Below are 21,157 nucleotides of genomic sequence, written 5' to 3' on the forward strand. Positions count from 1 at the left end.
TAACATTAATTTTCATCATTACTGAGAAAAAATCCAGTTATGATTTTGGTGCACGAACAGTTATCGAACATAACCTCGAACAGCCGAATTTTTCTCAAATTGTTCGTGTTCGCCGACCGGCTCGAACACCGCCCAAAACAGCTCGAATTTGAGATTGGCGAACAGTTCGAGTAGAACAACGCTCATCTCTACTCCTGACAACCCCAACAGCAGTAAAACTTGAAGGGAAGTCAACATGGATCCATGCTTCACACTGCAAACGTCAACCATCCTGAGATGTTTTATGATAATATGTATGGTTGGACTAGTCAATACCTGGGATATCCTACAGCAGAGTACTGACCCTTTTAATAACAAGTTCATTACTCACCATCAGATTTTGGTACAAGAATTGAGTCAATTAGAAAACAACCAGATCAGTGACTGTTGGATATGTACTCACTCACCAGTTTCAGTCGCCAGTATGCCCTTTCTGGCGGTCCCAGTCACTCTGGAAGAAATATTAAACTGGCCCAATTGTAGCGACGCCCTTGCTAATAACGCTACTATGTTTAGTAGATTATGGAACACCACTGTAGGTATACCAGTAGTTGGGTGGGTGGATCTCCCCTGGTGGCAAGGAAATCTTACTGCCACTAGTAAACACCTGCAATTTCTTTCCCTTAATGGAAACATATGGGTGCCCAGAAACAAATCTTCCCTGACTAATTTAGGCTTCATACCAACTGAAGGTTTACAGATTAGTTTTAATGCTACCTCTAATACGGCAGATGCTTTTAAACCGTCATTATTGGAAAGATACATTCATAATCACTCATGGGCACATGCAAATCTGTTTATAAAAGGCACCAATGACACATGTTATAAAATATCTGGCAATATCCCTTGTAATGAATCCTCTGAATATAAGCCTAGTGATCCAACATGTGGCAATCCAAATGTTGGATATTGTAGCCCCCTTGGACAAATGCCTTCATGGTGTATTTTATCAAATAACACCGTTTTTATTGATTTGGTACATAAATTAGTATTACAGCACTCTGCTTTATGGGATTTTCCATCAGCCACATATTGGGTCTGTGGGAATAATGTGTACAAATGGCTCCCGGTCGGAGTAGGGAGGACTTGTACGCTGGCCCAGCTAACTCCAGCCACTTATCTTATTCCCCATAGTAAAGTAGACATGAGAGCCATCCCTCTTCATACCATTTATAAACGTGCCAAGGACAACACCCCACGCCCATCAGGAAGACCTCATTTAGTACAAATGAGTATACCCAATAAGATAATCAGTACTGTCTTCCTCTACCCTATGGTAACACAAATGTGGGACAAATTAGTGGAAGTCACTGATTACTTAGATGACCAGATTTGGAATATCTTGGAAATAATTAATACTACTGTTGCGGTGCAGAATCAACTTATCATAGTGGCTAATCAACATACTTTAGTGCTGGACTATTTGACAGCAGCTCAAGGAGGGATGTGTCAGGTTATAGGCCCAGCCTGTTGTCACTATATTGACCCCGACTCTACCATACGGTTAAAGACTAAAATGGAAGACATTAAGAAACTCAGAGAAGAGTATAACAAACATAACGAATTGACCAAAGACAACTGGTGGTCTGATACATTTTCCTTTTTAAATCCTGCTAATTGGTTTAAAGGGATTGGTGGATGGATTGCTGGAATATTACAAGGAGTTTTGCATGTTGTTGCTTGCATTTTGTTAATATATGTTTTACTAAAACTAATCTTTTTTTGTATTCCATTCTGCATGAGGAAAACCTGCCAGTCATCAGAGAGCAAGGAGGACACTGTCAACCGATATCCAGTGCTTCAAACTAACAATGATAATATGACCATATATGTGTTTTCCGTAATAATTGTACTAACATCAGTTAGCCTATAGTATTGTAGTATGGCTGTAGAGTTGATTGGCTATTTGATTTACTCAAAACAATATAAAATGCTAAGCAAAATAAATGGGATCAGAGATTCTTTGAATCCTCCCAATACAGAGCACGCATTGCCTCCGTTTGGTTTTCTGTGGATTGCGCAATCAACATAATAATTTGACACTCGCTTGGTCAATCGTGAAGGGTTATTGCCCTCCCTTAACATAACCTCCACCACTCATCCAAGGGGAATTGATATTGTCTTTTTATTCCACTGGGACCTCCACCACTCTTCCAAGGTCTTTTTATTCCACTGGGACCTCCACGTCTCTTCCAAGGGGCATTAAAACCGTCTAGTTAAACCACTCTGAACTCCATGTCACTTCAAAGGGGCATTAAAACCGTCTTGTTAAGCTACTGTGACCTCCACGTCTCTTCCAAGGGTCATTGATATTGTCTTTTTATTCCACTGGGACCTCCACCACTCTTCCAAGGGTTATTGATATTGTCTTTTTATTCCACTGCGACCTCCACCACTCTTCCAAGGGACATTGATATTGTCTTTTTATACCACTGTAACCTCCATCACTCTTCCAAGGGGCATTGATATTGTCTTTTTATTCCACTGGGACCTCCACGTCTCTTCCAAGGGGCATTAAAACCGTCTTGTTAAACCACTCTGAACTCCACGTCTCTTCCAAGGGGCATTAAAACTGTCTTGTTAAGCTACTGTGACCTCCATGTCTCTTCCAAGGGGCATTAAAACCATCTTGTTAAACCACTCTGAACTTCACAGCTCTTCCAAGGGGCATTGAAATGTTGTTTTTAATTACCTCTAACCTCCACGACTCTTCCAACGGGCATTGCATTTCCTCCTAATTTTAGTCAGCTTTTGCTTTTCAATGCATAGGCGAACACTAAGGGAGACCAGCTCCCCAATAATGGGTAGAAGGTTTTTAGTACACTGTAATCCACATCTGTTTCAAGGGGCATTGCAGTTCCTCATAATTTTTGGAAAGCCTTCCATTCACTGCTTAGGCCAACAGTGTACAGGAGACCCAGTTGCTATAAATGGAAAAGCGGTTTAGTTAAGGCCCTCTGACCTCCATGTCACTTCCAAGGGGCATTGGAGTGCCTCAAAATTTTTGGTAGGCATTGCACTCACTGTATGCCCTGTAACTGTGTAGCCGAACTGCTCCTTTTGGTACAGAAACATATCCTACAAGACATGTGTGGTTGACTGGCCTGATATTGATGTGAATGGTCCCTGTTCCTCCTGCTCTTTCTCCTTTGCCACCACCTCATCCATCATTCATCACCTGAAGCTTTGTTTTAACGGGAGTCATAGAACTGGGATAGTAGCAAGAAAACATCTAGCAATCCTCTGAGGAGGTAGGATATGCGCCAAAACGCTGACCACCTCAGGCCTAGCCACTACTACATACATGCGCTTGCATTCCAGGGAACAGAAAGCTAAGGAGATGGATGGCCTCATGATCATGAATAATTTACTTGTTGTGAAGGAGGCCGACCACTGCTGCTGTCTACCTTCTGAACTTTGTGTTGAAGCCTGATTAACCCAGGACCCGCAATCCTCTATGTCTGGAGGACGTGTTGCATCCCAGTGTCCAACTGTGTCCCGGCTTCCACAATATTAACCTAGTGTGAAGGCGTCAGTGAGATGGACCATCCCTGGCCACATTCAGTTGTCCACGTGTTTGTGGTTAGGCTGTCCTTCCCACTAAATGCACTGGGGAGGGCACAGGTAATGTTTTGGTATGCACGCTTTTGTATAAGGCGCACCGGGACAAATAGGGGCGGCTGGGGACCGATTATGGACACCGGGCAGCCCCCAGGCGGCTGGGGACCGTGTGTGGGCACCTGGCCGCGGGGCGGCTGGGGACCGAGTATTGACACCCGGCCGCCGGGCGGCTGGAGACTGAGTATGGATACCAGGCCGCCGACGCAGCCATGACGTGGTGGCCAGATTCCGCCTCCACATGCCTAAAAGGCTCAATTTCAAGTTCAAGCAAGCAGTATGGTATTGCAGCCTGGGGTGGGTGGGTGGGTGGCAGGCTGCATACTTGAGCTTGCATTGCAAGGAATGGGGGAGGTACAATTGAACACTTCCCTGGGACAAGGACTTGAACGGGGATAGTTGCAAGTCTGCAACGACAGGTGCAGGGCGGGAGGCATCTTCTCATGTGCCATGAACCTGGCGTGCACACACTACAGCGGAATAGGCTGTCCTTCCTACTAAATGCACTGGGGAGGGCACAGGTAATGTTTTGGTATGCGCGCTTGTGTATAAGGCGCATCGGGACAAATAGTGGCGGCTGGGGACAGAGTATGGACACCTGGCCGCCCCCTGGCAGCTGGGGACCGAGTGTGCACACCGGCCGCCGGGCGGCTGGGGACTGAGAGTGGATACCAGGCCGCCGACGCAGCCATGACATGGTGGCCGGCGTCTGCCTCCACAAGCCTAAAAGGCCTCATTTCAAGTGCAAGCAAGCTAGCAGTATGGTATTGCAGCCTGGGGGTTGGTGGGTGGCAGGCTGCACACTTACGCTTGCATTCCAAGAAAACAAAGCAGATGCTAACTTCTATCGTCATCATCATGCTCCTCACCTTGGCACTCTCAACTCCCCTGATGGAGAAGCCAGGGCCCACCGGAGGAGTCTGGTTGTCTGGTGGGCTCGTCCAATGCTGCCATAAAGCAGGCCAGGCTAAGAAAAGTGTGGGGAAGGTTCCCGGGACAAATAGTGGCAGCTGGGGACTGAGTATGGAGACCTCGCTGCTGAAGCAGCCATGAGGTAGTGGCCAGCTTCAGCCTCCTCCAAACTAAAAGGCCCCATTTCAAGTGCAAGCTAGCAGTATAGTATTGCAGCCTGCAGGTGGGTGGGTGAGTGGTTGGCTGCATATTTGCGCTTGTATTGCAAGGAATGGGGGAGGTAAAATTGAACACTGCCCTGGGACAAGGACTTGCACGGGGATAGTTGCAAGTCTGCATCTTCTGATGCGGAAAGAATCACTTCTGATGGGCACACTTTTAGGCAGTGACCTGGGTGTCAGAGATGCTTCCATGGGTCTTCCCCATGCTGTTCCCATGTCTTTTCAGCACTGTATGCATGTGTCACACAGCACATGGCCAGATAAGGTTGTAAAATGTTAAAATGACATTTCCTGGTGAATGCATTTGTCACGGTTGAAAGCTATACAAAAGTGCAAAAACGCATAAAAAATGCTACTTGTGAACATAGCCCAAGGTGTGGAGAAGTATTTTTGTTTTTGGTTATTTATTTTACCTTATACACAAGTCTTTACCCTGGAAAGGATGTTCCTTAACATATTTCACAGGAAAACCGTTTCAGTTTCGTTTTTGAACGTTTTATTGTGAGCCCGTAAAAGTGGCTTAATACCTCTGACCACGTTGTTGACAGCAGTGACCTGGGGGTCAGAAATGCTTCCTGGGGCGATCCCCATGCTGTCCCCATGTCATTTGAGCACTGTCACTATTGTTTTGGGCACTTTTTAGGCTTTCTACAGACTGCCGGGTGTGCTGCCGCAAAAATGCTCGGGTCTCCCATAGACTAACATTGGGCTCGTTGCTCGGGTCGAGCACCCGAGTATCACGGCGAGCTCGGGCTGAGCTTCGAGCACCCGTGCATTTTAGTGCTCGCTCAACACTAGTTATCATTAGTGCATAATTTTTTTTATACCCACAGTGATGCCACAGGGTTAAGAATCAAAATATTTAATAGTTTGTTATTGATAGTTGTGGAAACTCACGCAGCTTCAGCACATGGATAGCTTCTTACTATCAATTGACCAGGTGTGCTCCAGCCTATTTTGAGAGGGAATGGTTTGGACAGTTTGAAGATACTTGGGCTGGAAGGGTGGGACATTGGTTGTTTTGTTTTCTGCACTATTTGCTTGCCCAGTTGTATCATGCTTGTCTTTTCTATTTCATTGACCACAATGGAATCATCCTGACTCTGCTGAGACCTTGCCTCCCTGGACTATCTATCATACCTTACAGTAGCTCAAATAACTGATGAAATAACATTCATCTCCAGGAAAGATCCAACTAAATGCAGGGCAATCATAGACCTCTTAAAAACTCATATGCCCGCTAAAATTATATTACAGGAGACACACCTTACTAATGATACAATTTCTATTATAAAAAAGCATGTCTAGGATCGGCATTTCAGGTGAATTATACTGGTTATTCTGGGTAATCCAATATTAGAGAAGGCCTTATTGTGCGCTGTACTTCAGTTAAACGCCAAAAATCCAATAGCAAAAAAAGAAGTATATCTGCCTTTTGTTTAAAATGTAACAACTTTATTTCAATCAATATATGAGGGTCAGTCAATAAGTAATGCCTCCTATTTTTTTTCTCCTTAAATATGGTAGTTATGTTAAATATTCGAATTTGGCACAATTCCTCAAACCTTCTTCTCCAATCCACAGCAATTGCAACTTCCTGCACCAACAGGTGGCAGGACTGTATCCGTTTGCAAAATGTCTGACATCGATGTTCGTATTAGACAACGTTCTGTGATTGAATTCTTGCATGCAGAAGGTGAAACGCCCATTCAAATTCATGAGAGACTGAAAAATGTGTACGGTGATGCAACAGTGGATGTCAGTACTGTTAGACGATGGGTTTGTCACTGTAACACAGCTGAAGGGCCATCACCTTTAGCTGAAAAATTGCGGAGTGGCAGGCCAGTAACCTCAGTGACTCCAAGCAACATTGTTATATGTAATGTAATAGGCATGAACAGAAAACATGTATATAACACATAAGTAGGCGTTGAAACAGCTGTCTATATGTGCCTTACAAAGTACTAAATGCAACATATACAGGTATATATTAGATATAGGCCAAGTGCATTTCTCTTATGAGACAAAATTCTACCTGGAATAAATGGCTGGCCTATAACGTCAGAGTGCATGACATATTGATCACCAAGTAATATTCAGTATACTGATTGCTGTGCACTGTACTCTGGACCAGTGTCATAGAGTATGCTCCATAACATATGTTAAGGCACAGCATATATCATTAAGTATATAATAGACCATGTCATCATAGGATAAAGTGGGTCACAAATTAAACCATATAATGCACTTGCCCTATAACTATTATATATATGTTGCATTTAGCATTTTGTAAGGGTATGTGCCCACGATGCAGAAATGAAGCAGAAAATTTCTGCAGCATTTCTGCATCTCCCTGGCAGAAAAAACGCATGCAGATTGTGCATGCGTTTTTCCTGGAGAATACATGCGGATTCACATGCGGATTCACATGCGTTTCCGCATGCAGATTGACAAGCACTTTCCAGGCGATAGCATCACTTGGAAAGTGCTTGACAACTAGGTCACACTATATAAATCCATGCAAACAGCATGGATTTATATAGTGTGACCGTAAAACAATGCTTAAAATAAAGCTATACTCACCCCCGAAGCCCCGGCGTGTGCTGCAGCGCTCGTTCCTGTCTGGTTCCTGGCTGCCGGCATATCGCGAGACACAGCGGTGAAGGGCCTGCGGTCACATGACTGTGACGTCACCGAAGGTCCTTCAGCGCTGCCGGCATGCAGAGAGAGCCGTCGGAAAGGTGAATATAAACTTTATTTGTTATTTTATTCTTTTTTTTACAGGTACAATTGTACCCAGGTCTGGATGAGAGTCTTCTCTCCTCCAGACCTGGGTACCATCCGCACATTGAATCACATATTATCCGCGTGTACAAATGTACAGACACGGATTCTATGCGTCTCAATGCAAGTCAATGGCGGCGCTTCCGCTGCGCTTCCGCAAAATTAATGAACATGCTGCGGATTTATGAGCGCTGCAGAAACGCTGCGGAAAAATCCGCAGCATGTGCATTGACATTGCGGAATGCCATTGGGGACCATGGGGTGCGGATTACCAAGCGTTTTTGATGCATTTCCGCAGCGGAAACGCATGAAAAACGCATCGTGGACACGCAGCCTAAGGCAGATATACTATTTTTGCTATTGGATTTTTGGTTACTCTGGGTGTTGAGGGGGGGCCTTATGCTTTTGTCCATCACAGCATCCCTTTTGCATGTATCTTTTATGATATTGGCCCTGACAGGCAACATGTTTGATTGTTTTGCAAAATATTTGCTGTTGATTTTTTTCTGGTTAAGCTATATAATCTTCTGTCATACTCAGGTTGGGTCCTGAAAAAGGTTTTGCTCTTTGCAGAGAAGTCGCTTGCCACACCACTTTCCTCATCTGTTCTAGGATAGGTTGAATGCAGTACAGGATACAATGCATTTGCAGCCTAATAAATTTGGCCTTTTACTAGAATTCTTGTTACTAGTAGATGCATGGAGAGCTGAACATATGAATTTCCTGGCATTTTCATGCCATTCAAGCTCACATAACTTTCTCATACATATTGATCTGGTCTTGGTAAATTTTAATTTGATGCCCCAGGTTTCCCATTTAGAATACCTTTTGGACAATTCCCCTCTACAACTAAAGTCGGCTGTCCTAGGGGTTTACTGAGATAGGGATGAAGGTGAATACTCAATCCTCAGTAGCTTTCCCTAACAGAACATACGACCATAGAAAGGCAACTTAAGTAGTGATGAGCGAACGTGCTCGCCACTGTTCGGTACTCATCACTGTGCTCGATGAGCTGGGCGAGTATTTCCAGGATGCTAGGGCGGGAACTCGGTTCCCCTCCCTGCATGTTTGGCAAACTTTAGAGAACCAATGAACATGCAGGGATTTCCTGCCATGCACTGTAATGCCGTAGCCATGTTGGTTGTGGGCATTACAGTGATTGGCTGGCCGCACAGCATCATCAGGTGTATATAAAACCGGACGCCGCCATGCTCGTCATATTCTACCCCGGAATCAGGCAGAGTAGGGAGAGCTGCTGCTGCATCAGGGAGAGATTTGCTTCTTTATAGTTAGTATAGGTATTCCTCAACATATATATACTAGCTATTGAACCTGTTCTACACCCGGGTGGCGATCATCTTTATTGATATATGGTCTCCCATGCTGGTATGTGCTGCCCCCCTCCTGGTATTTACGCTGCCCCCATCCTGTCTCCACCATCCTATCCTGGTATGCATGGCACCCCTCACCCCCAATCCTGGTATGCGTGGCACCTCTCACCCCCAATCCTGGTATGCGTGGCACCACTCACCCTAATCCTGGATTGTGTGGCACCCCTCATACCCAATCCCGGTATGCGTGGCACCCCTCATCCCCAATCCCGATATGCGTTGCGCCCCTCACCCCCAATCCCGGTATGCATGGCACCCCTCACCCCAAATCCCGGTATACGTAGCACCCCTCACCTTCAATCTCGTTATGCGTGGCACCCCTCACCCCCAATCCCAGTATGCGTGGCACCCCTCACCCCCAATCCCGGTGTGCGTGGCACCCCTCACCCTCAATCCTGGTATGCATGGCACCCCTCACCCCCAATCCGGGTATGCATGGTGCCCCTCATCCCAAATCGTGGTATGCATGGCACCCCTCATCCTTATCCTGGTATGCATAGTACCCCTCATCCTGGTATGCATGGTGCCCAGCATTCCTATCCTAGTATGTATGGTACCCCTCATCCCTATTCTGGTATGAATCGCACCCCTCACCCCCCAATCCTGGTATGCATGGTCCCCTCACCCCCCAATCCTGGTATGCATGGTACCCTTCATCCAGGTATGCATGGTCCCCTCACCCCCCTATCCTGGTATGTGTGGTACCCCTCACCCCCTAATCCTTGTATGCATGGTCCCCTCACCCCCCAATTCTGGTATGCAAGGTCCCCTCACCCTCCAATCTTGATATGCATGGTTCCCTCTCCTCCCAATCCTGGTATGAGTGGCCCCCTCATCCCTTTCACGCTGTACACACATACAAAAAAATAAACACTTATACTCACCTTTCTTCCCTGTGCTCCAGCGCTGCTGTGTCCTGTTCTGCCGGAGGCAGGGGGAGGAGTGCGGCGCCAAGCACCGCGCTGTCCAGCGCCATTTTGCTGAAGACACTTCAAATGTGTCTTCAGTAAAATGGCGCCAGATAGCGCTATGCGCATGCGCCGATCTGACGCCTCAATCCTGCCCCGGTCTCCGGCGAAAAGAGGCGCCGCGGCAACGCTCCTCCCGGTCAGGTAAGTATCTAAGTATGGCGCCGGAGATCGCGGTATGCGTTTAGTGTCTACGCATACTGCGATCTCCGGCGCCATACACTCCTCTTACCTGTAACGGCTGGATGCCTGCTTCTGTCTGGAGCCAGACTGCGGGTCACGCATGCGCAGTCTATAAAGGATTCAGACAGAGACACGCATCCCCGGTTATATTATAGATATATCCAACTGAACTAACAGTCCTTCTGAGGACTAATCAAGCTGCATATATTCAGTGGTGATAGCAGGAATTAGGCAGGCAGGCAGTGTATGTGGCAGACTGCAGTGCATATAGTGCAAGAGGGTTCATTGAACGTTCCTGCTGCTGCTACTGTAATAATTACAGATATTTGTAGACATAGCCCCAGATATCAGGGGCCAGGGAAAAAAAAATTAGATCTTAATCCTGGTCAATCCAGAGTACACCATTTTTCTGCTCCATTTGCTTGTTCTCACTGCAGAATAAAGCCAGATCTGTTCCATATTTCAGCGATAAAAATACAGAAATTTAAACTGAACGTGGAAAATATTGGCCTCCTTTTACATTCTGTTGCCGTGTGTCGGTCAAGCTATTCACACTAGGTGTCTATGAAGGATAGTATTAGCAAATTACAGACCTGCTATTTAAAACTGTGGTTCTGTGTCAGACATAACATCTATAAGAGTGTTCCAAAATCAGACATTTCTTCCATTTTCATTCCGTTGCAGTGTGTCGGTCAAGCTATTCACACTAGGTGTCTGTGAAGGATAGTATTAGCAAATTACAGGCCTGCTATTTAAAACCGTGGTTCTCTGTCAGACATAACACCTATAAGAGTGTTCCAAAATCTGACATTTCTTCTATTTTCATTCCATTGCAGTGTGTCGGTCAAGCTATTCACACTAGATGTCTGTGAAGGATAGTATTAGCAAATTACAGGCCTGCTATTTAAAACCGTGGTTCTGTGTCAGACATAATACCTATAAGAGTGTTCCAAAATCTGACATTTTTTCCATTTTCATTCCATTGCAGTGTGTCGATCAAGCTATTCACGCTAGGTGCCTGTGAAGGATAGTATTAGCAAATTACAGGCCTGCTATTTAAAATTGTGGTTCTCTGTCAGACATATATTTAACTGCATTCCAAAATCAGCCATTTCTCGTGAACGTGGAAAATATTGTCCTCCATTAAAAATGGGCAAAGTGCGTTGCAAGGGACATGGAAGTGGATGTGATGGTGATGTTGCATGCAGAGGCCAAGGCCGAGGACGTGGCCATGGGCAAGCTGAAATTGTGCCACAACAAACACCCACATCTTGTCGCTCGACCTTCTTGTCCCAATTAATAGGGGACCACAGAACACCACTATTGAACACAGAGCAGTGTCAAAAGATTATAGGACGGATAGCAGATAATGCTTCCAGTCACTTAGCCACCACCACCACCCTATCTTCCACACAGTCAAGTCTCAGTAGCCGTGAGTCTGGACTGCATATTCCTCACCCTGATCCACCTTCCTCCCACCATGCCGAGTGCCCGGAGACAACTGATGCCACACTTGGACACTCAGAAGAGCTGTTCACTTTTCCTTTTGTAGATTCCGGCCTTCTCGTCCAGCCAGCTTCAAGCGAGTCAAGAAGAGAACGCGTGTAGCAATTCCCAAATATTGGAGCAGCCACGGTCACACAAAGGCGATAATGGGAAAGTGCAATTACTGTCGCAAAAGGTGGATGATGAAGATGATGAGACACAATTGCCAGAAAGTCAGGAGGGGGACCAGGATGCAGAAATGGAAGACGAGGTGGTGGATGATATAGTAACTGACCCAACCTAGCAGGGGGACATACAGAGCAAGGACAGCAGCACACAGGGGGAGGGAGGTGTAGCACCACAACAGGCAGGAAGAAGCAGCATGGGGGCCGCAGACACAAAGAGGGAAAGCGTTCCTCATAACGCCAACATGACAGAAGTTGCCAGTACAACTGTTATGTCTTCCCGAGTCTGGTTACTTTTTAAAGACTCCGCAGATAATCCCAAAAAGGCCATTTGCACCACCTGCCATGCCAGCATCAGCAGGGGTAGCAAAACTACCAGCCTGACCACCACCAGCATGATCAGGCACATGGCAGCAAAGCACATGACTAAGTAGGCCGAACCCCAGGGTCCAGCAACAGTGTCTGCGGGTGACACTACTGCTCGTTCTGCTGTTGTGTGTGCACGCCAATCCCCTGTCCATGGCGCATGCCAAGCTGCCTCCTGCCCTGCACCTGTCATTGCACACTCTCAACTAGCACCATCAGCAAGTACGTCCTTGTCCCAGCACAGCGTTCAGTTGTCTCTACCCCTGTCCTTGGAACGCAAGCGCAAATACGCAGCCAACGCGCCACAGGCCACACTACTAAATTTACACATTGTGCGAATGCTTGTGTGGCGCCCCTGAGGGTTCAGTCGCCACAGAGGTACTGCATCTCACCCAGAGGTGTGGCATCTCACTCTCAGGTAAGGAAGGAGTACTGCCAGGGACCCTAACACCTGCATCCAACACTACACTACTCCAGACCAGCAGGAGGGGCAAGATGCGTCACTTCCCTGCTGAGCCCTGTCCCTGGCTGGAGTGGGGGAAACCAAAGTAGGGGGAACCATGTAGTGGGTGTGGGTGTAGGAAGTAAATCAGGGGAGCACTTGTTAGGAATAGTATAAAAAGGGAAGCCATCTTGGGAGTTCAGTTCAGTCAGAGGAGGACAGTGAGAGGAGCAGGAGCTCTGTAGGAGCTCTGCTCAGGAGGAGGGCCTAGCCAGAGAGGCCCAAGACTGAAGAGAGAGAGGAGCAGGAGAAAGGCTCCAGGAACGTGGAAGGGACCCCAGGGGTACGGGTAGTGCTGGAGGCCACCCGTACGCCCGAATCTGCCAGGAGGTGGAGGGGTCTGGTCGAACAGAGGGGACCGGTCCCTAAACTAGCGGAGTTCTTTAAGCCTCAAGTAGGAAACCGGAGGCTGCAGTATTTCAGGTACTGCCACCACAAGCCACATCTGTCTCTGTCACTTATTACTGCTGCGCCATCACCCCCTGCACTACACTGCACCACGAGTGCTACTTCCATAACAGCAACATCTACACTGCCCTGGAGCTAAGCTCTACCTGTGGAGAGCTGAACCAACTCAGCTGCATTTACACCAGCTCCAGAGGACCTGCTCCGCAGCGGCGGCTCCATATAGCCGCATACCACAGGTGGCGTCATGAACTGTATATAAGAACTATAAATCCCCTGTAAATAATATTCCCCTTTTGATTGACTGCCCTGGGTCATGGACCGGGTCACCACCACTGTGACATCTCCCCTGGTAATGACTGGCCCGGCACCGAGTACCCCACGGCCCAGGGGGTGCATAACTTGTGTTAGAAATGTTGCCTTTTAGGCTCGCGGAGAAGGAAGCTTTCCTTAACCTGATGGCGGCGGCCATCCCTCTGTACTCAGTCCCCAGCCGCCACTATTACTCCCGGTGTGCCGGCCCCGCATTACACGAGCACGTATCCCCACAACATTAGACGTGCCCTCAACAATGCAGTTACTGGGAAAGTCTACCTAATCACGGACACGTGGACAGTGCTTGTGGGCAGGGACTGTACATCTCGCTGATGGCACACTGGGTTAATATAGTGAAAGCAGGGACGCAGTCGGACCTTGGGACGTAACAGGCCCTCCCGACGCTGAGGATTGCGGGCCCTGGGTCAATCAGGGTTGCCCCCACATTCTAAAGCTCCTGCATTTCCTCCTCCTGCTTTTTAGCCTCCATCTCCGAAATGACCACATCAGTTGCAAGCTGGAAGCATTACAGCACTACCTCGGCCAAGTGGAAACAGGCTGTGCTGAAGCTAATATGCTTAGGTGACAAACCGCACTATGCTGAAGAGTTGTGGACAACTCTGAAACATTAGGCAGATCTGTGGCTGACACTGCTGAACCTATAGCCAGGCATGGTCGTGTGTGACAATGGCCGGAACCTGGTGGCAGCTGTGAGGCGAAGCAAGCTCACACTCGTACCATGCCTGGCACATGTGCTTAACCTCATGGTTCAGCGGTTTCTCAAAACCTAACCGGATCTGCTTGTCAAAGTACGCCGCCTGTGTGCCCATTGTAGAAAGTCAGCTACAGCTTCCGCCGCTCTTGCCGTGCTTCAGCAGCGTTTGCAGCTTCCAACTCTACATTGCAGATGTTGGGAAGGATTTGTGAGCAGAGGAGGGCAGTTGTTGACTTCCAGCATCAACAAGGCCATCGGTATTCTGTTCAGACTCCACACATAAGACCTCAGGAGTGGACATGATGTCAGACATCCTCCAAAACTTTGAGGACTCCACCAAGATGGTGAGCGGAGATGACGCCATAATTAGCATCACCATCCCACTTCTCTGTCTTCTGAAACGCTCTCTGCTCACAATCAAAGAGGATGCATTGCAGGCGGAGCACGATGAGATGGAGCAAGGAACCATACAGGGTGATTACACACAGCCCAGCCTCATCTCATCCCAACGTGGATTGGGTGACAATGAGGAAGAGGAGGAGGAGGAAGAACAGAAGCTAGGTTCCTGTGCTAAAGACAGTACTACCTGCACAACTGTCATACTGTCTGTTCAGCGTGGATGGTCTGAAGACAGGGAGAAGGAGAAAGAGGAGGAGGATGAGGAGGAGAGCATGGTCAGTCATCCTCTTGGTGAGGACACGGAAGTCTTGCCTCTGCAGTGTGGCACACATGCCTCAGTTTATGTTACACTGCCTTTCCCGTGACCCTCGCATTGGTCAAATTTTGAGTGACATTCATTATTGGTTGGTGACACTTCTAGACCCACGCTACAAGGAGAACTTTCTGTCTCTTATTCCCTTGCAGGACAGGCCTAATAATGGTGTAGTATGATAAGACTCTTGTTGCGGAATTATTAAAAAAATTCCCATCTGAAAACGCTGGCGGCAGAGGTCACAGTTCGTTGGACAACCAAGAAGTACAGGCGAGAGAGACACAAATGCAATCAAGCAGAAACAAAGGAACACGGTCAAAGTTCTGGGACAGTTTTCTCAGACCCTCTCATCGCACAAGCCCTGAGGCGTGGGGTACTCTCACAAGGAGGGAAAAGTTGCGGAAGATGCTGAGGTAGTACCTTGCCGACTGTACCCCTGTCCTCCGTGATTCCTCTTTGCCTTATAATTATTGTGTATCCAAGCTGGACACGTGGCATGAACTGACTCTCTATGCCTTGGAGGTCCTGGCCTGCCCTGCCGCTAACGTTTTGTCAGAGCGGGTTTTTAGTGCCGCCGGTGGAATTATAACCGATAGGCGCATCTGCCTGTCAACTGAAAATGCTGACAGTCTGACTGAACAAGGGCTGGATTGGGCCAGACTTCTCAACACCACTGAATGATAGCAGCATAACATAAACTCAAATACAGTGTCTTTTTTTTGGGAGGTCTAACTCTATTCCCATGCACCTCTGTCTTCACACCCAGACATGGGTATACGCTTCCTGATTTTGTCTACTTGCTCTTCTCCTCCGTCTCCGCATCCTCATCCTCCACCACCATATCACCACCATATGTACCATAGCAACATATCTACGACTCTTGCAAGGGACATTGGAGTTTCTCCAAACTTTTGGCAGCCGTTGCTTCACTGCATAGGCAAACAGTATGGGAGACACACTTCCTAATAATGGGAACATTGTTTTCAGGAGGCCCTCCGACCTCTACGTCTCTTGCAAGGGACATTGGAGTTCCTAAAAATTTTTGGCAGCCGTTGCTTCACTGCATAGGCAAACAGTATAGGAGACCCGCTCCTTTTTATTGGGAATATGTCCTTACTGAGGCCCACCTCTATGTGTCTTTAAATTGTTAGTGGGGTTTTTCCTAAATTTTGGCAGCTGTTGGACTCACTGCATACCCTATAGCTGTATAGCAGACCCTCTCCTTTCCAATGGGAACATGACATTACTGTCGCCCAGCTCTATGTGTCTTTAAATTGTTAGTGGGGTTTTTCCCAAATTTTGGCAACCCTTGCAGTCATAGCATGGGCATTACCACTATAGGAGACCCGCTCCTTTATAATGGGAACATCCTCTATGTCTCTTCAAAGGGGTTTTGAGTTGTGTCCAAATTCTGGGCAGCCCTTGTAGTCACTGGATACGTAATAACAGTATAGGAGACCCACTCGTTAATAATGGGAACAACAAAGCATAGTTGGCTGATCGCTCTCTAACAATAGCGAGGGCCGACTGCAGGCCCTTTAAGAATAGTAAGGGCTGCCTGATGACCCTATATGACCCTATAAAAATAGGCTTTGTGACTTTCAGAATCCCTCCATCATAAACAAAAAAGGATGTGTCTGATGATGTGTCACACATCACATGGCCAGATAAGGTTGTAAAATGTTAAAATAACATTTCCCGGTGAATACATTTGTCACAAAAAATAACGTAAAACAAAAAAAAATAAAAACACAGTAGGATATTTGTTTAGTATGAAAACCAGACTTGCCAATGTAACCTCAATGTAATCACATTGCTCAGCTCCTGCACCTCCTCCTCCAGTTCGACCTCCATCTCCAAAATGACCACATCAGTCACAAGCTGAAAGCACTGCAGCACAACCTTGGCCAAGTGGCAACAGGCTGTGCTGAAGATAACATGCTTAATGCCTAGGTGACAAACCGCTCACCGCTGCAGAGTTGTTGAAAGCTGTAACACAGCAGTCTGATCTGTGGCTCTCACCGCTGAACATACAGCCAGGCATGGTCGTGTGTGACAATGGGCAGAACCTGGCAATGGAAAAATGACAGCAGGAGTAGATACGGTTTCCCTCTATGCCAGTCCTTTCACCGAGCTAAAGAATATGGCTGTGGTGAAATACAACTCCCACTGAGAAGTAGTTTCAAACTAAAAAACATTGTGCCCACCAGAGGATTTGATTCTGAGGGCTCACCTTTCTCCCCCGCTCATGAGCCCCATAGCTGCTGCAAAGTTTGCGCTATCATGAACTCTCCTGATGGAGAAGCCAGGGCCCACCCGAGGATTGGACCGTCCAACCCTGCCGAGAAGCAGTCCTGGCTAAGAAAAGTGTGTGGGAAGGTTCCCGGACACTCTATGGCTCCTTTTTTACTGAGGTGTAAACCCACGCAAACACAGGGAGAACATACAAAATCCTTGCAGATGTTGTACTTGCTGGGATTTGAACCCAGGATCCCAGCGCTGCAAGGCTTCAGTGCTAACCACTGAGCCATTGTGCTGTCGTTCACCCTCTGATATCTAACAGGCTGGAGAAACTTGCACCTAATGCCACTCTATCTTCAGCTCCATTGTGAGAAACTACTGTATTTGGGCAGTCACTCAATCTACCAAATAGAATTCCTGAGAAGGAAATTGAGAATGGCTTTGCTACAGGTACTGGGGGCAGTGCTAATACCATGGCGTCGTACCATAGTTCACTGGAAATATTCCAGGCTGGTAGGAGGCAAGCAGATTCCCACTGAAAAGTACCGGTAGTAATGTTCAGGGACCCTTGCTTGTGGAAGGCGGAGATGATACCTGGAGAAATAGTGGCGGCTGGGGACCGAGTATGGACACCCGGCCGCCGCAGCCATGAGGTTGTGAAAAGCTTCCACCTACACAAGCCTAAAAGGCCACATTTCAAGTGCAAGCAGCTGTCAAAAATTTGACAGTATTGTAGTGCAGCCTGTGGGTGGGTGGGTGGCTGGCTGCATACTTGCGCTTGCATTCCAAGTAACAGAAAACTAAGAAGATGGTGGCCTCCATCATCATCATGGCCTCACCTCGGCACTATGAACTCTCCCTAAGGAGAAGCCAGGGCCCACCGGAGGAGTCTCCAGTTCTCTGGTGGGCCTGTCCAACCCTGCCGAGAAGCAGCCCTGGCTAAGAAAAGTGTGTGGGAAGGTTCCCGGAAACTCTATGGCTCCATTTTTTAACGTGGATTGGACGTGCTTAATTGCATGTTATTTCTGAAACCGCATTGCAGATCAGGCCATTGCCCAACTCTGTAGTCATGAAATTAAAGGGCAAAGAAAGATGTTTGTGTGTCTTAAGTACCACCGACTAGTGCGAGCTGATGTTGGACGGTCTGCTGCCATTGCTTATGTGCCAAGCTGCATTAGAGGACTTACTGGGAGAAATGACAAAAGTCAGTCCTTTCACCGAGCTAAAAAATATGGCTGTGGTGAAATACAACTCTCACAAAAAGCTGTGGACTGGCTCCATACCGTCCCTGGCCACATTCACTTGTCCACGTGTTTGTGATTAGGTGGTCCTATGTAGTAAGTGCACTGGGGAGGGCACGGGTAATGTTGTGGGACCCATGCTTGTGGAAGGCGGAGACGATACCGGGAGAAATAGTGGCGGCTGGGGACCGAGTATAGACACCCGGCTGCCACAGCCATGAGGTTGTCAAAAGCTTTCGCCCTCACGAGCCTAAAATGCAACATTTCAAGTGCAAGCAGCTGCCCAGAAATCTGGCAGCTTACTATTGCGGCCTGTGGGTGGGTGGCTGGCTGCATACTTGCGCTTGCATTCCAAGTAACAGAAAACTAAGCAGATGGTGGTCTCTATCATAATCATGGCCTCACCTCGGCACTATTAACTCTCCCGAAGAAGAAGCCAGGGCCCACCGGAGGAGTCTCCAGTTCTCTGGTGGGCCTGTCCAACCCTGCCGAGAAGCAGCCCTGGCTAAGAAAAGTGTGTGGGAAGGTTCCTGGACACTTTATGGCTGCATTTTTGGCTGGGGACCGAGTATGGACACCTGGCCGCTGCCGTCATGAGGTTGTGGAAGCTTCCGCCTCCACAAGCCTAAAAGGCCACATTTCAAGTGCAAGCAGCTGTCAAAAAATTGTCAGCATAGTATTGCAGCCAGTATAGTATTGTGGGTGTGTGGATGGTTGGCTGGCTGCATACTTGCGCTTGCATTCCAAGGAATGGGGTAGGGGCAACTGAATGCTGCGCTGGGACAAGGACGTGGACGGTGATTGTTGCAAGTCTGCAATGACAGGTGCATGGCGGGAGGTATCATCGTGTGCGCCAAGGATCACTTATGATGGACACACTTTTAGGCAGTGACCTGGGAGTCAGAGATGCTTCCGGGGGTCTGCGTCTTGCTGTTCCCATATCTTTTCAGCACAGTATGCATGTGTCTGATGATGTGTCACACACCACATGGCCAGATAAGGTTGTAAAATGTTAAAATGACATTTCCCTGTAAATGCATTTGTCTTGGTTGAAAGCAATGCAAAAGTGCAAAAAACATATCAAAAACGCTAAGTGTGAACCTAGCCCAAGGTGTGGAGGAGCAATTTTGCTTTTGTTTATTTATTTTGCCTTATATACAAGTCATTACCCTGGCAAGGATGTTCCTTAACAGTTTTCCCAGGAAAATCCATTTTGGTTTCGTTTTTGCATGTTTTATTGTGAGTCCGTAAAAGTGGCGTAATACCTCTGACAACATTGTTGACAGCAGTGATCTGGGCGTCCGAAATGCTTCCAGGGGTCTTCCCCATGTTGATAGCATTTCATTTGAGCACTGTTCCCTTCAATTTGGGCAATTTTTAGGCCCTCTGCAGACCGCCAGGAGCAGACGCCGGAAAAATGCTTGAGTTTCCCGTATACTTACATTGGGCTCGTTACTCGGTCCGAGCACTCGAACATTCCAATTTGCTTGACCCGAACAAATAGTACCCGAGTATTTTAGTGCTCGCTCATCACTACGGATGATTTCTACACTTCATTGTGAACAGCTAGGAATCCTCCTGGAGTCGAACACAGTCTGAAAACGAGATCCATATATGTACTTTTACTTTAGTAAAATATCCTTTAAATTATAAGTAAACCTTACATTTTCCATGTCAAGAGTGTTCTGAGTAAGATCATCTGACACTGTTCTGTTACCAGAGAAGACTTGGTCAGACCTCTTTGTATGACCCTAGCAGGGGTCACCGGTTCTTCCCGCTAGGCCGCAAGTCTCTTCCGGATAAAGTATATCAGATCATGTTTAGCCTCCCATGCACCAATCGGCCCCCACCTAACCTGAAATCCTAATCCCAACTGCCCCAGTACCGTAGGTGAGAGTTGGAAGTGACGGCCCTGATCAATTGCGTGGTTCCTCTGCTGTTGCTGACACGTCTCTCCTGTCACAGTCCTCTCTCAGCACTTCTCGGCTTGACTGTCGATGGTAGTTCCTTTACGCTTGGGGTAAGGGGATCCAGAACTTGGCTCTTGACAGGCGGCATCGGGTCCCGGGAACTTACTCAGTGTGGGGCGCAGGTCCTGATTCTGACCAACATGAGCAGGGCTCAGGGCGCTTCTGTGAGGAGTCTGGAGCCTCTCAGGCAGTGTCTGACTCTGGTGTAGAGCAGGCCTCCGGCTAAGGCCTGTCGCGCTGGTCTCTGCGGTCCCTCTAGAGCACGTCTGCTCCACTCTGCAGCCTGGCACCAAATCTGACTGTGTCTTGGCGCGCTGGACTTTTATATGCAGGAAATCCTTCCTGCGGGTCAGCTGATCAGGTCCAGCATCTGAATTTGCTCCCCCTTCAACTCTTCTAGCACAACTTGGTTTCGCTTAATTTTGCCTGGCCAGCAGATGGCAATCTTTCCTCATTCTGACACATCCTGCAAGAATTCTCCTGATGGTTCATTGCCCTCTACTACAGTTGTATTCATGATCCGTTAGATGCCGTAACATATTTTCATCAGCTTCATATAGACAACTATTTGAACCAGAGTGCTTTCTAAAGGACTTTTTTACCCTATTTGCGGGAGTCAGTTCCTGAAGATGTTTCACTTCCTCTGGTAATAATCTGGGAGGCTCAGGAATATCTTCCTGGAAATCTTTTTGATGTGAGAGAGGTTCTGTATATGAACGAATATGTTCAATATCGTCATCAGAAGTTTCAGACCAGTGATCATACTGTTCTTTACTTATACTTACTGTATTTATTCTAAAGCAAATACCAGGAAGTTTTGGAGATGCATTCTGTTCAATGTTGTCAGATACATCTTCAAAAGATGGTGATATTAAGCGGTTATCTTGAGGAGGCATCACTTCTT

The 21,157-nt window shown here is 47.4% G+C and overlaps 1 protein-coding gene across 1 annotated transcript; it reads left to right on the forward strand.

The window, feature by feature from the left end:
* The first annotated feature begins 295 nt into the window (after positions 1 to 295).
* On the forward strand, positions 296 to 20,462 carry LOC141247673 (uncharacterized). Its single transcript, XM_073669253.1, has 2 exons — positions 296 to 1,763; positions 20,335 to 20,462. The coding sequence occupies exons 1-2, from the start codon at positions 296 to 298 to the stop codon at positions 20,460 to 20,462; spliced, it is 1,596 nt and encodes a 531-aa protein (XP_073525354.1).
* The last annotated feature ends 695 nt before the right edge of the window (positions 20,463 to 21,157 follow it).

Source organism: Phyllobates terribilis, unplaced genomic scaffold (genome assembly GCF_046119375.1).
Source record: "Phyllobates terribilis strain yellow unplaced genomic scaffold, ASM4611937v1 Scaffold_2__4_contigs__length_985480577, whole genome shotgun sequence".
NCBI classification, from domain to species: Eukaryota; Metazoa; Chordata; class Amphibia; order Anura; family Dendrobatidae; genus Phyllobates; species Phyllobates terribilis.